Raw genomic sequence first — 13,111 nt, 5'->3', positions numbered from 1 at the left:
TGTTATGGTCAGCATTTTTCACTTTTGAGAGGGAAGGGCCCTTTTTTGGATTGAAAATTCATTGATGAAGAATGGAGAACAATGGTTTAGACCAAGTGAGATGTAACTTTTCTTTTCAATTTTTAATAATTGTGATTAGTTTTAGAATTTGAATGTACAAATGCATAAATGTAAAAAAAAAAAAAAAAAAAAAAAAAACCAGCTTAGAGATTATTTTTGAGTCTACCTAAATGTAATCAAATATCTATACTTATCTCAAATCTTAACAGTAATAACTATCACATATTTACTGTTGCAGGCATTGTATACTCACTTTTCTAAAGTGTCCTTAAAATATGATTTCAGATAATTTCACAATTTTATCTAAAATTTCTTGATTTCACATTCTAAATCGAATTTGTGTTTTCAATACATATATATATTTCTTTTGAGAAAATTTTAATACATAATTTTAAAAATGTATGAGTGTATATCAAGATTTAACCAAATCTTTAAGGATGATGTACAAGCTCCAGCACATGGTTATGACCCATCCCACAAAGATCCTTTTAGAAAAAAGACACGGACTTGAAAGACGTGTGAAAAAAAAGGTTCCCCACTAAAGAAAGAAAAAAGTTGCCTGCTAAAAATAATAGTAGCTGCTTTTTATCTTTTTGGATAAATATAAATACTCCGTAAATAGTTACTGCTATTCTTTATCGTCACAATTATTCTCTACTTCCCAAATACTTCCAGCATATTTGAGTACCAAAGAAAACATGGCTGAGGCTATCGTTACTGATGTTGCTAAGGGAATACTAGGAAATCTGATTCGACTTGTTACTGACCAGATTGGCCTTGCTTGGGGCTTCAAGGATGAGCTGACACGGCTTCGTGAGAATGTAGAGATGGTTCAAGCTGTGCTGTCTGATGCAGAGAAAAGGCAAGTGGGAGAAGAGAGCGTGAGGCTTTGGCTGCAGAGGCTTAAAGATGTTGCTTATGATGCTGATGACGTGCTAGATGAGCTTGCTTACGAGCTTCTTCGGCGAAAGGTAGAGATCCAAAACCAAATGAAGAGAAAGGTATGCTTCTTCTTTTCATTTTCAAATCCCATTGCATTTCGTTTCAAGATGGCCAACAAAGTTAAGACTATTGCTGAATCGCTAAAGAGAATTAATGATGAAGCAAATCAATTTGGACTTACTAGAGTCAAATCATTAAATGTCAATGCTGAGATTATCCCAAGCCATCGAGAGACAGATCGCTTTATTGATAATTCAGAAGTTGTAGGAAGGGAAGATTGTGTTTCAGAAATAGTGCAATTATTGACTAGTGAAACCACTGAAAAACTCTCAGTCATTCCCATAGTAGGAATGGCAGGTGTGGGAAAAACAACTTTAGCAAAACTGCTTTACAATCATGAGCTAGTCAAGAGTTATTTCAATAAAAAAATATGGGTATGTGTTTCCAATGATTTTGATGATAAAAGGATTCTAAGAGTGATTCTTGATCCCCTTATCGGTAACTCAAGTACATTAAAAACAAAAAATGAAATACTTGAAAAACTTAAAGAAAAGTTAGAGGGAGGAAGATATCTTCTAGTCCTTGATGATGTTTGGAATGAAGAGTTAATTAAATGGGATACTTTAAGAAGTTGTTTGTTGGGAATTAGTTCAAATATTGGAAACCACATTATTGTAACAACCCGTAGTGACAAGGTGGCAGCAATCATGGAGACAATTCCCCAAGGTCACTTGAAAAAACTTTCAAATGATGAATGTTGGTCCATAATCAAGAAAATAGTATCTCCTAATGAAAGAGATCAACTAACTCCAGATTTGGAGGCTATTGGAAGGGATATTGCCAAAAAATGTGGAGGGATTCCATTAGCTGCAAAAGTCTTAGGAGGGATAATGTGTTGTAAAAAAGAGAAAAGTGAATGGTTAGCCATTCAAGATAATGAAATTTGGAATTCCGAACATGGTAGCTATGAAATACTAGAAATATTAAAATTGAGCTTCAATCGTCTTCCATCACCATCTCTTAAACGATGCTTTGCATATTGTTCACTTTTTCCTAAAGATTATAAGATTCAAAAGGAAGAATTAATTCATCTTTGGATGGCCGAAGGGTTCCTTCAACCATCTCAAAGTAGTTCGGTGATGGAGGATATTGGTAACAAGCATTTTGATATCTTGTTAACAAATTCCTTATTCCAGGATGTGGAAAAGGATGATTATGATAATGTTAAGAGTTGTAAGATGCATGATTTGGTACATGATCTTGCCCTCTCAATTTCAAAATTTGAAATTTTGATTTTGGAGGAGGATTCACAGGATAATATCAATCATGTACAGGATAACATCAATCATGTACGGCGTTTATTAATCCAATATGATGGGGAAATAGTACCTAAAATTCCACTTTCAAATGACCATGTTCGGAGAATGCGCACACTTGTTTCAGAAAATGCTATGTCTGGAAAAATATTATCATATTTTAAATGCTTGCGTGTTCTAAAATTATCTGGGAATCAGATAACAAAGTTATCAGACTCAATTAGTTGCTTGGTACACTTGAGGCTTCTCCACATCTCAAAGACTAAAATCGAAGCATTACCAAACTCCATCACCAAGCTCTACAATTTGCAAACTTTAAGACTTGAGTGGTGCATATTTCTTAAAGAGCTTCCAAAAGATCTAAAAAAATTGGATAACTTGAGGCATATTTATATTGATTATTATGGTAAGATCAACCGAACACCAAAAGATATGGGGAATTTGAATTATCTACGAGCATTGTCATTTTTCATTGTGGGTCAAGACGTAGGTGAGCATATCAAGGAATTGGGATGCTTGAATCAACTTAGTGGAGAATTAGACATCAAGAATCTAGAAAATGTGAGAGATCAAGAAGAAGCTAGAAGCGCAAATTTAGCAATAAGGGCGAAAATAAATAGGTTAAGATTTTACTGGAGTGATAGTTCAGATAGAGAAGTCAATCACCATAATGAAGAAGAAGTGTTGGAAGGCCTCCATCCTCATCAAAATTTGAAATCCTTAACAATTGGTGGCTTTGGTGGAAAGAAATTCCCATCATGGATGCCACATTTTAACAATTTGATCCAGATAGATTTAAATTGTTGTGATTGTGATCAAGTTCCCACCCTCGGGCATCTACCCTGCCTTAAGGCTCTAGTAATGGAGAGAATGAATAATGTGACATGTATTGGAGTTGAGTTTTACGGCATGTGCGGTAATGTATTGTTCCCAGCATTAACAACAATCAGAATTGGTTATATGCAGAAACTAGTGGAGTGGAAGGATGCACTGGAGGTGACATCAGCATGTGTAGTGTTTCCTTGCCTTGAGGAGTTGACCATTGTAAATTGTTCACAACTAAGGAGTGCCCCACGTCATTTTCCGCTTTTACTGAAATTAGAGATTTCCAGAGCCTACAACACAGCTTTGGAAAGGATTAGCAGCAATCTTACCACACTCAAGTCTGCTCAGATTTCTACTGTGTCAGGACTTAATTTTGTGCCAGAGCAACTTTTCTATACCTCTCTCCAATCACTCACAATAGAATTTTGTGGGGAACTGAGTTATATATCGGACACCTCCCAACCCCTCATTTCCCTCGAGGAGTTGACAATACAGGATTGTCCTAAGCTGAAGTGTTTTCCATATATACAAGGTCTACACTGCTTGAATATATACGGGTGTGGTTTTGAAGTTCTAACTACCCAGCTACAATTATGTACGTCTCTCTCACAATTGGTTATAATCGATTGTCCTAATCTGAAATCACTTCCAGATCTACAAGAATTCCATTCTCTTTCACAATTAGAGATCTACACGTGTCATAATCTCAAATCAATTCCAGATCTAGGAGAGTTGTGCTTTCTTACACGTTTAGCAATTAAAAATTGCAGCAACATCACGTGTCTGCCAGGGGGGTCATTAAAATGGTTGAAGACTTTAAGGATTGGTGGGTATTGTGAGGAGCTGGATGTTTTCCCCAGTCTCAATTTCATCCAACACTCTCATACGATGCTCGAATTTCTACACTTGAAAGGGTGGGCTAAACTCAACTCTCTCCCGGGCGAAATTCAACATTTCACTGCCCTTGAAACTTTGATTATCGATAGTTTTGATGGAATAGAAAGTTTACCTGAGTGGTTGGGCAACCTTGCTTCCCTTAAAACACTCAAAATTTGGGACTGCAATAACCTGATGTATCTGCCCACAACACGCCTCATCAAATTAGAAAAAATAGATATTTGGGATTGCTCCAAGTTAAAGGAAAGATGTGCAAAGGGAAGCGGGGCTGAGTGGTTGAAGATTGCCCACATTGCAAAGATAAGAATGTAAGTTTTCTGATACCTCAACTCCTCTTCTCATATACTCTCTTTTGAATGAACAAATTATTCATAGTCAACCCTAATTTCTTTATTCCTCTTTTCACTTTCCCAAATAAACGATGATTAAGAAATCGTACAGAGATAAGCCGCTGAATTTTCATCATCCCCAATCACAGAAAAATGGCCTAACATTGGCCGTATTCCGATTATACAGAAATAATTAGGTAAATTCATCTAAACCTGATCTCCTCCTCTTCTTTTCTAGTAAACTTTTTTTTTTTAGGAACCAAATATAAAATGATGTGATTGTAGGTTATTCCGTGGTTTTAATCCATTGGGGAAAGAACTGAAATGCGGTAATGTGCAAAACAAGTTCAGGTACCTTAATTTCTCTTTTTCCCAAGGCATTTTCATTTTTCTTTTCCAACATAACAGAATGCTATAAAGTTGTAGTTCACATAACATTCATAGTCTTAGCATTGTATTATGCTCTAATCAGGTCCAATGGAAGTGTCACTTTGTACTATCATCATGCTTCTAATCTATCATTGTTCCATAGTAGCTCAAAGTTACAGTGGTCGCTGTTAACTGATTGGTTGTAGGTTCGAATCCTACATGGGGAGATTTGATTCATTCGCTTTAATCGTTATTGATAGGTAACCTGTTCCTATGTCTTTGTTTTTATTGCATTCTATTGCATCTGCCAACAACACTCACAATATCTAATCTTTAAAATCAAGATTTATAACACTCATGGGGAGACTTGTTTCTATTGCGTTCCAACAACACTCATAATATCTAATCTTTAAAATCAAGATTTATAACATCTACCACGGTTAAAAAAATTTGTGAGAGAAAAAGAAAGCTAAAGAAAATGGGTGATTTTTTTAGTGGAAATTATGTCATATTGAATAATAGACATTTATATACTAAATGCAAACAGGGATAACAAAAACATCATCTTCTAGCCAAACCTTGTGAAAGCAGTAAGCGTTGGATATATATATATATATATATCCATGGTTGGTACTCTGCATTTTCTATTATTCTTACAGTGACCTGAGTTATGGTTTTCAAATTGCTAGTTGAAGGTATCATATTTTGATGATCTTAAAGCTTTGCTGGATTGGTGGGACAACTTTTCCTTTCCCGAAGAGCTAATTTAAATTATGGAAGAAGCGCAATCCATGGTAGGTTGACGCTGCTTAAGAGTACGCTTTCTAGCCTTCCTACTTACTATTTATCCCTTTTTACCATTCCCTCGCATGTGGCTAATAAGATTGAGAAGATTCAGAGGGACTTCTTGTGGGGGGATTCGAAGCTTCATTTGGTGGGGTGGGATAAGGTGTGTGCTCCTAAGGTTAATGGTGGTTTGGGTATAAGGAAGTTAACTACGTTTAATAAAGCGTTACTAGGAAAATGGCTATGGCGGTTTGGGGTTGAGGAGACTCGTCTTTGGCGGAGGGTTATAGCTTTGAAGTTTGGGGAAGAGTGGGGGGGTTGGTCGTCCAAATTAGGCAAGGGTGTTCATGGGTGTGGTTTATGGAGAAGTATCCGGAAAGGTTGGGAGGTGTTTAGCAAACACATCCGATTTGAGGTAGGGGTGGGGGATAGGGTGAAGTTTTGGACAGATCAATGGTGTGGGGACTTACCTCTCCATCTATCCTTCCCGGTTGTGTATGGGATTGCTATTAATAAGGAGGCATCTGTAGCCTCGTCTCTCGAGCGTCTGGGAACCGAGGCCCGGAGAAGTTGGAAGGTTCTCCTTCTTAGAAATCCGAATGATTGGGAGTCAGGTGTTGTGGATGATTTCCTTCATTCTCTAGGTTCTAATTTACCTCTATCTGAGCAAAGAGACCGTATGATTTGGAAACTGTCAAAGAAGGGGGTTTTTGATGTTCGATCGTTCTATGATAAGCTTCGATGTCCCTTGCCTATTATCTTTCCTTGGAAAGGTGTTTGGAAGGTTAAGGCTCCTACACACGTCTCCTTCTTTGTTTGGTCTGCAGCTTGGGAAAAGATTCTTACAGGGGACATTCTGCGGTGTAGAAGCCTCGATTTTGTTGATTGGTGCATTTTGTGCCGTAGTAATGGGGAGACGGCGAATCACTTGCTTCTTCATTGTGGAAAAGCTTTTCAGTTGTGGAGCCTGGTGTTTAGATCTTTTGGGATTTCTTGGGTCTTGCCAAGATCGATTGCAGATACGCTTTTCGGCTGGTGGAACTAGCTCGGAAAGCACTCTTCTAGAGTTTGGAATCTAGCTCCGTTGTGCCTAATGTGGTGCATTTGGAGGGAGTGAAACTGGCGTACTTTTGAGGACAAGGACAAGACTGATGACCAACTGCTCGCTTACTTTAGTGGCTCTCTTTTTGATTGGTCTAGGGCTTGGGGACTCACATCTAGTGATTCTATCCCTATGTTCCTAAGTTCTCTTCTTTGTAATTAGTTCTGTGTTGGTTCCGCTTGTTTTCTTGTTTTCTCCTTTTCTTCTCCCTTTTTTGTTTCCTCCTCTGTACTCTCTGTTCTTCCTTTTGTTTTCTTGAGGTTTTTTAATATAATTTTCTTACTTATCAAAAAAAAAAAAATCTGTCAATATTTTATGTAATTGGCTAATCTTTTGATAAAACGCATTTTACTTGTAATTGGGTAGATTTAGGATGTGTTTAATGCTTTAAGAAATAAGGTTTCAAGTTCAAGTGTTAAAACCATACAAGTCTATCCAGGAATCAAACGAAAAAGTGTTGTTTATTAAAGCGCGACAGCTAGCTCTACAGCTAGTATATATCGAGGTTTAAGAGAGCTGTTTCAACCCAAGGCTTGACAGCTGCTCGACATATAGGGTATCTATCGAGATTTATGAAGTTCAGTTTTTCAGAGCTAATTTTCATCCAATCCATGAGTATGTGTTTGAGCTCTCTTTTCTCACAACCCTAAACATATATAAGGATTATTTTAAGGGCCGTCAAAGGTGACGCACAGTTGCACAAGAGCACAATTCCACAAGTGTGAAGAAAAGTGTGACCGAAAACCTAGTTTGTCCTAGTTCTTCTTTCTTGAAGCTGCTGTGTTTGTATACTGTAGGGTTTTGTGACCAAGTAACTTCCTGATTTTCATCGTCTGGATGAACTGAAGAACTTTGCAGCCAACATCCTTCTCAAGTTGGTGATTAAGTCACGTACTGGGATCCATGCATATATTGGTTAGTCACGTACTAGGAGCCATGCATTGAAAATGAGAGATTGTCACTACAGAATAAGTCCAATTGGGTATTAGAGTAAGGATTCAACTGTAGATTGGTATAAGATATTAGGATTCCTTTACTTGTAATCGCTTGTGATAATAGTGAATTCTTGGGAGTGGTGACCTTAAAATCACCCGGTGGGGTTTTTGTCGTGTAGGTTTTCCCCATTCGTAAATAAATCATTGTGTCAATTTATTTTTCACTGCATACTTTAGATAATTGGTGATTTGTTTGTGCTACCACGCGCTTTGCATGTTAATTTAATTAATTAATAAATTTGGCTAATTAATCAATTAATATATCATAAGGAGTCAATACATTCTTGACCTATCAGAAGGTCTGCCAAAGTGGTTGGAAATTTATTAGAGTTTACTACCATCTGATGCTTACTTTAAAAAAAAATATATATATATATATATATTTCATACTGTTTGCTGCCAGAGTGGTTAAATGATGGACAAAGACAATCCAGGAATTTTGTAATGCCAGGGTTCTGATTTGATTCCTATCTTGTTGAAGTTCATTAAAATTTGTGAGTTTTCTCCAATCTCAAGTTCTTCTTTTCTGATGTATCCCTCTTAACTAAACATAACCTTTAGATTTCTCTATTTTGTGTTCTTGCTATATTTCTTGAATATATATAAAAACTGTTATTACAATGCAATGGAACAAAATGACTGTGTTCGTGAAGATTATTGAACTTAATAAGTCAGGCACCATCCTTTATCTTCTAATATTTCATTCTCCTTTGTTATGTTCAAAATTTGTGGCAAATTGATGTCAGTTAGAGCTTGAGGACCCTGCACATGTTATGATTGTCATTGAAGTTGGATTCTTCAAGGTTTTATTAATCTATCTTTTTCTATGCTGCTCAAAATTTTTTTTTTCTTATGCATCTTCTATGCATTGGAATGAAATCATGCATCCTGGAGATTTTCTCTTTCACACGTTTAAGACTATAGATGAGCTCAATTGATTGATATTTGGAAAACTGTAATGAATGTTTTATCATATCTACTTTAGGTTTATGTGCAGTTGCATTGTTGTTTTCATTAGACGTTGAATCTGCATCACTATTTCAGTATAATGCCTAGATGTTAGGACTAAAGATCGATTTTTGTTGGACAAGGCTAAATGCTTAGGCATTTTATGCTTACCTCAACTTTCTGCCTCATCTACTTCAACACACAGCACCATAATAATTAAAAGTTAAAACCAGAAATTAGAATGGATGGAATTTTTTTCTTCTGTAGTTGGGGAACCTTTCATTTATACATCATCTATCTGTTAATAGTTGCAAGAAGCCAGGACCTCTACCAGCACTGGATGTGGTGGAATGCCTCGTTAATTTAAAGATGCCAATTATTTTTCAATGTTCCAATAAAAGGTTACATTTGGTCAACAGGCTATCAATCTATTTCATTCCCTTCAAACTTCAAACAGCTGACAAAGGATTTGAGCAAAGCGTTGTGAAATGACATGTTTAATGTCCCCAAGAAAGAGGAACAACTTGAGATTCAAGTCAAAAGAGAGCATCTTTTCATTTTATGTCTGATATCAAGTTCAAATTTTTGGTAAGCCATCTTCATTTTAACCTGTGTGAAATTTCTGGTTGCTGGCCAATTGGACTATTATTGCGTCTATATCTGCTAATGTTTACAAGTTTACTCTACATGATAGCACTACTACCTTTGTCAACCAACAAAATATCAAGTGAGTCCAAGTTTTCCAGCTTTTACAGCATGGTTTCTTCCATCTCCTATGTACTTAGCAATGGATCTTTTCTAATATACTGAATTCCAGTATGTCATCCACCCATTGAATCTTATTTTTTTCCTGGGTTATGGTTGGCTAAACTAGGGTCCTCTTTTTTCATCAACATCTGAACTTTACTGCACTTAGTATATATCTGCCCAAATAATTTCTAAATAATTTCTTCTTCATATCTTTCTAGCTTCAATTAATGTCAGTTTTGTTCTTCTCTTCTTGTAAGCTTTTCCTTAACAAAAGGGCCAATTGGTTTGGATGCTCCAATTCATGAACGTGTTGGAAGAACAATTTTTAATAGTAACCAGATAAGGTAATGGACATACATAACTTTTATTGGCTACTATTCAAAAATTACCATTTGGTTTAAAATTTCGTTTTGTTACTCAAATGATTTGAAAGTTTTACACATTAAGTCATGTATGAGTATGGATATAAAAACAGTGAATGGCTGCTCTCCTAAAAGATTTTGATGACTTCCCTAACCAATTAGAAGAGGGCAAGATCCATGACATACTCCAACAGTGTGGCAGGATGGCATATTCTTGTTTCAATTGGGCTGGTACAAGTACAATGAACTTTCCACTTGAGAAGCTACACATATTCACGAGTATGGTGGCTTCTTAAAAGCTTTTTGAATTTCTGCATTTTGGTAAGCTATGGTTCTTGTGAATAAGTTGGTTAGATTCCTTGAAATTGATTGTGGACGATGCTAACCAAAATTAGCTACACAGATTCCTAACAGTTCATCCTCGTATCAAATCTTATTCTGTTATTGTGGCCTCACCTAGAGCCCTTTGTTCTAGTGACTTCAACAATTCAATGCTTGCTAAGGTATGAATTTGATGGTTTGCCATCTTGCGCACTTGATTGATTGTCAAAATTGTTCCACAGAAAATCACTTCTACATATCTTTGCCAGAGAAATTTAACATACTAGCTTCATTTATGGATTTTTACATGTCTGTTACAGCCTTCTGTTCTTGTCAATCTTGTTGTCTTATCTAAGAGGCCAACCCGTTCAGGTGCTCCAATTCATACAAGAGTTTGAAGGAATACTAGCCTACAGTGACTGGATAAGGTAATGAACATATGTCTCTATAAATTGACTTTTATTTGCAATCAATTAGTACCATTTTATAAAAAAATTAATTGTATTACTCAGAAATATGAGCTAAAAACCTCTATTAATTAAGTCAGTCATGACAAAAATATCTTACTGTGTTATTATATAATTTTAATAACCAACCGTATACTTCCTGTATTCTTCAGGTGATTCTATTTTGGTCTCAATAAAGTTTAATACTTATAAAAAAAATAAAATTGCAGTTCCTACTCTAAAAACCTTATTGTCAATGAATAGTTGAAGCAAGATACAGTACATAGTTTTCCTGGAAAAAGATAGAACATACATGTATGAAAGCTGAATCTAAATTGCTTACATAAACTAATTTTACAGTGATAGTTGCTAATTGCTAATCAAGGCTGAACAACTTTATGCCTGGTCAATATATTGAGACTTGAGCTTTACCATTAATAACTCTGTTACTTTATCTTGTAGCCTAAACAACCCACTAGCAAATTTAATTTTATGTCTGATATCAACTTCACACAATTTTTGGTAAGCCATATTACATTTGATAATACTCGCTTCACTTAATTGAGTTTCACTTGTCTGTTACAGTCTTCTCTTCTCATCGGTCTTGCTGTCTTAACTAAGAGGATATGCTGCTTGGGCGATCTAGTTCATTCAAAAGTTCTAAAAGAACTAGCCTACACTGCGTGGGTAAGGCAATGAACATATGTCTCTGTAATCTGACTGTTATTTGCAATTATTCAATTAGTACCATTAGGTTTAGAATTGATTGTATTACTCAGAAATATGTCTTAAAATTTCCATCAATGAAGTCAGCCATGACTAAAATATCTTACTGTGTTTTAATCCAATTTCAGTTGTAGCTCCTACACTAAAAGCCTCACCGTCAGTGATAAGTTGAAACAAGATACAGTATGCAAAAAAAGATAGAACATACAAGTATGAATGCTAAATCTTAAATGTCTCACATTACTAATTTTGCAGTCTACCCCAAAACAAAGCAGCAATAGCTGCTAATTTCTAAACAAGGCTGAACAACTTTATGCCTAGTCAACATTTTGAGCTTTAAGCTTTGCTACTAATAACTATGTTACTTTATCCTAAAACCCAAAACAACTACTAGCACATTTTATTATATTCTTCCCATGATTAAATTTATGTTGAATATTTGTTTATACAGGTACCGAAGTTGTCTGATTTGCTACAATCTCAATTATATTTAAACTTCACTTGTTGAAAACTGATGTCACTTGCTGATACTCACTCCGTAGTGCCTTTCTGCTCTTCAATTCGTTGGGTTGATATCTTGGAAAACATCAAAAGCTAATGGCAATTGCATCTGAATGTGAAGTGTGGTGGTCAGTAGTGAAATCATTGCTGCATGTATATAAGACTCCAATCTGGAAAATAGGTGACCTCATCTGCTGTAGCAATAGAATGAGTTCTCGAAGACCTAACTTAGATACTAAAGGTATACCTTCTGTCATTGTTACAGGTTTTACATTGTCATATTTTACTTTTAAAAGAATTAGCTATTGTTATTTAATGTCTTCTCTTTTGTCATTCGGTTTAACCATTGACATTTTAGAACATAAAGAAATGTCTTTTGTATGTTTTTGTGTACCTTGTGATGTTGTTGTTGCGATGGAAGAAGCTCTAACACTGATTTGGTTGGCTTGGTTGGCAGCCTCGTATATGTAGTAGGCACTCAACCCAACATTTCTCAAGCTGTCAGTGTCAACGTGGAACCTAGTCCTTATATGCAGGATTAGGATAAAGGTCATCGACAAGTTGTTAAATGGATCTTGAGATGTATTTTGGGAATGCTGATTTGGGTTTGAAGTTTGAGAGATATGAATCTGTGGGAAGACACTTAGCTAGATGTGTTGATTCAGACTATGTTGGAGATCTAGATAATCTTTGAGAGATCTAGATAATCTTTGTTCTACTACGAAGCTAGAGGTTGACCTCCGGTGAGTCAGAGGTTGATACTGCAGTCAAATATTGCATTGTCAACCAGTGAAGTTGAATACATGGCTATGATTGAAAGCTATCAAGGAGGTTATTTGGCCACACAATTTGATTGAAGACTTTGGGAATCATCAGGAGCATGATCTTGAAATTCAACATAACTATGAGTTCTATTTGACTTTGACAAATTTTATATATATGTTACTTTAGGTAAAGAGAGGGCTGCAGTGCTGTGCAAAAATTAGAGTAGAAAAACTTCTCTTTAGGTGAAGCTTTAAACTTTGTATTTCTCAGAATTTTTTGGGGTGTATTTGGGGTTTGGGTTTTGTTAAAGTGACTTTGTGCCTTTTTTGTAATCTCCATAATTGATTAGTGAAATTTTCTCCACACCATCATCCATGGATGTAGGCTATTGCTAATCCACCTAAATCCTTGTTGTTTCTGTGAATGTCTAATTTTCTTCTAGGTTTCTTCATTTCTATTATTTGTTTGGAGATCTTTCTAAAATCCAAACCAGTTTTCACGATTAATCTTGTATGGGAGTGCTATCTAGAGGTCGTTTCCCACAACAGTTATTTGCAAAATAATTTGCTATATTTATAGAATAACTTATCATCAATCATCAACATTCTCATAATCCAGTTTTCTCTTACGAAGTTACGATCTAATGTGGGTTATTGTTCAGTTTCCCTACC

General features: G+C 35.8%; 1 protein-coding gene across 1 annotated transcript; it reads left to right on the top strand.

Annotated features, from left to right (window-relative positions):
• Positions 1-694: 694 nt before the first annotated feature.
• LOC126701586 (putative disease resistance protein RGA1) lies at positions 695-12,845 on the top strand. Its single transcript, XM_050399785.1, has 12 exons — positions 695-4,348; positions 4,471-4,566; positions 4,655-4,720; positions 4,842-4,998; positions 5,428-5,532; positions 8,989-9,663; positions 9,795-10,002; positions 10,085-10,184; positions 10,323-10,430; positions 11,034-11,135; positions 11,626-11,916; positions 12,133-12,845. Exons 1-2 carry the CDS (start codon positions 759-761, stop codon positions 4,493-4,495), a joined length of 3,615 nt encoding a protein of 1,204 aa, XP_050255742.1. The 5' UTR covers positions 695-758; the 3' UTR covers positions 4,496-4,566; positions 4,655-4,720; positions 4,842-4,998; positions 5,428-5,532; positions 8,989-9,663; positions 9,795-10,002; positions 10,085-10,184; positions 10,323-10,430; positions 11,034-11,135; positions 11,626-11,916; positions 12,133-12,845.
• Positions 12,846-13,111: the final 266 nt, after the last annotated feature.

The sequence above is a fragment of the Quercus robur genome, chromosome 10 (assembly GCF_932294415.1).
Source record: "Quercus robur chromosome 10, dhQueRobu3.1, whole genome shotgun sequence".
In the NCBI taxonomy this organism is placed as follows: Eukaryota; Viridiplantae; Streptophyta; class Magnoliopsida; order Fagales; family Fagaceae; genus Quercus; species Quercus robur.
The sequence above is the reverse complement of the archived record's forward strand: the minus strand, read 5'-3'. Positions and strand labels throughout refer to the sequence as shown.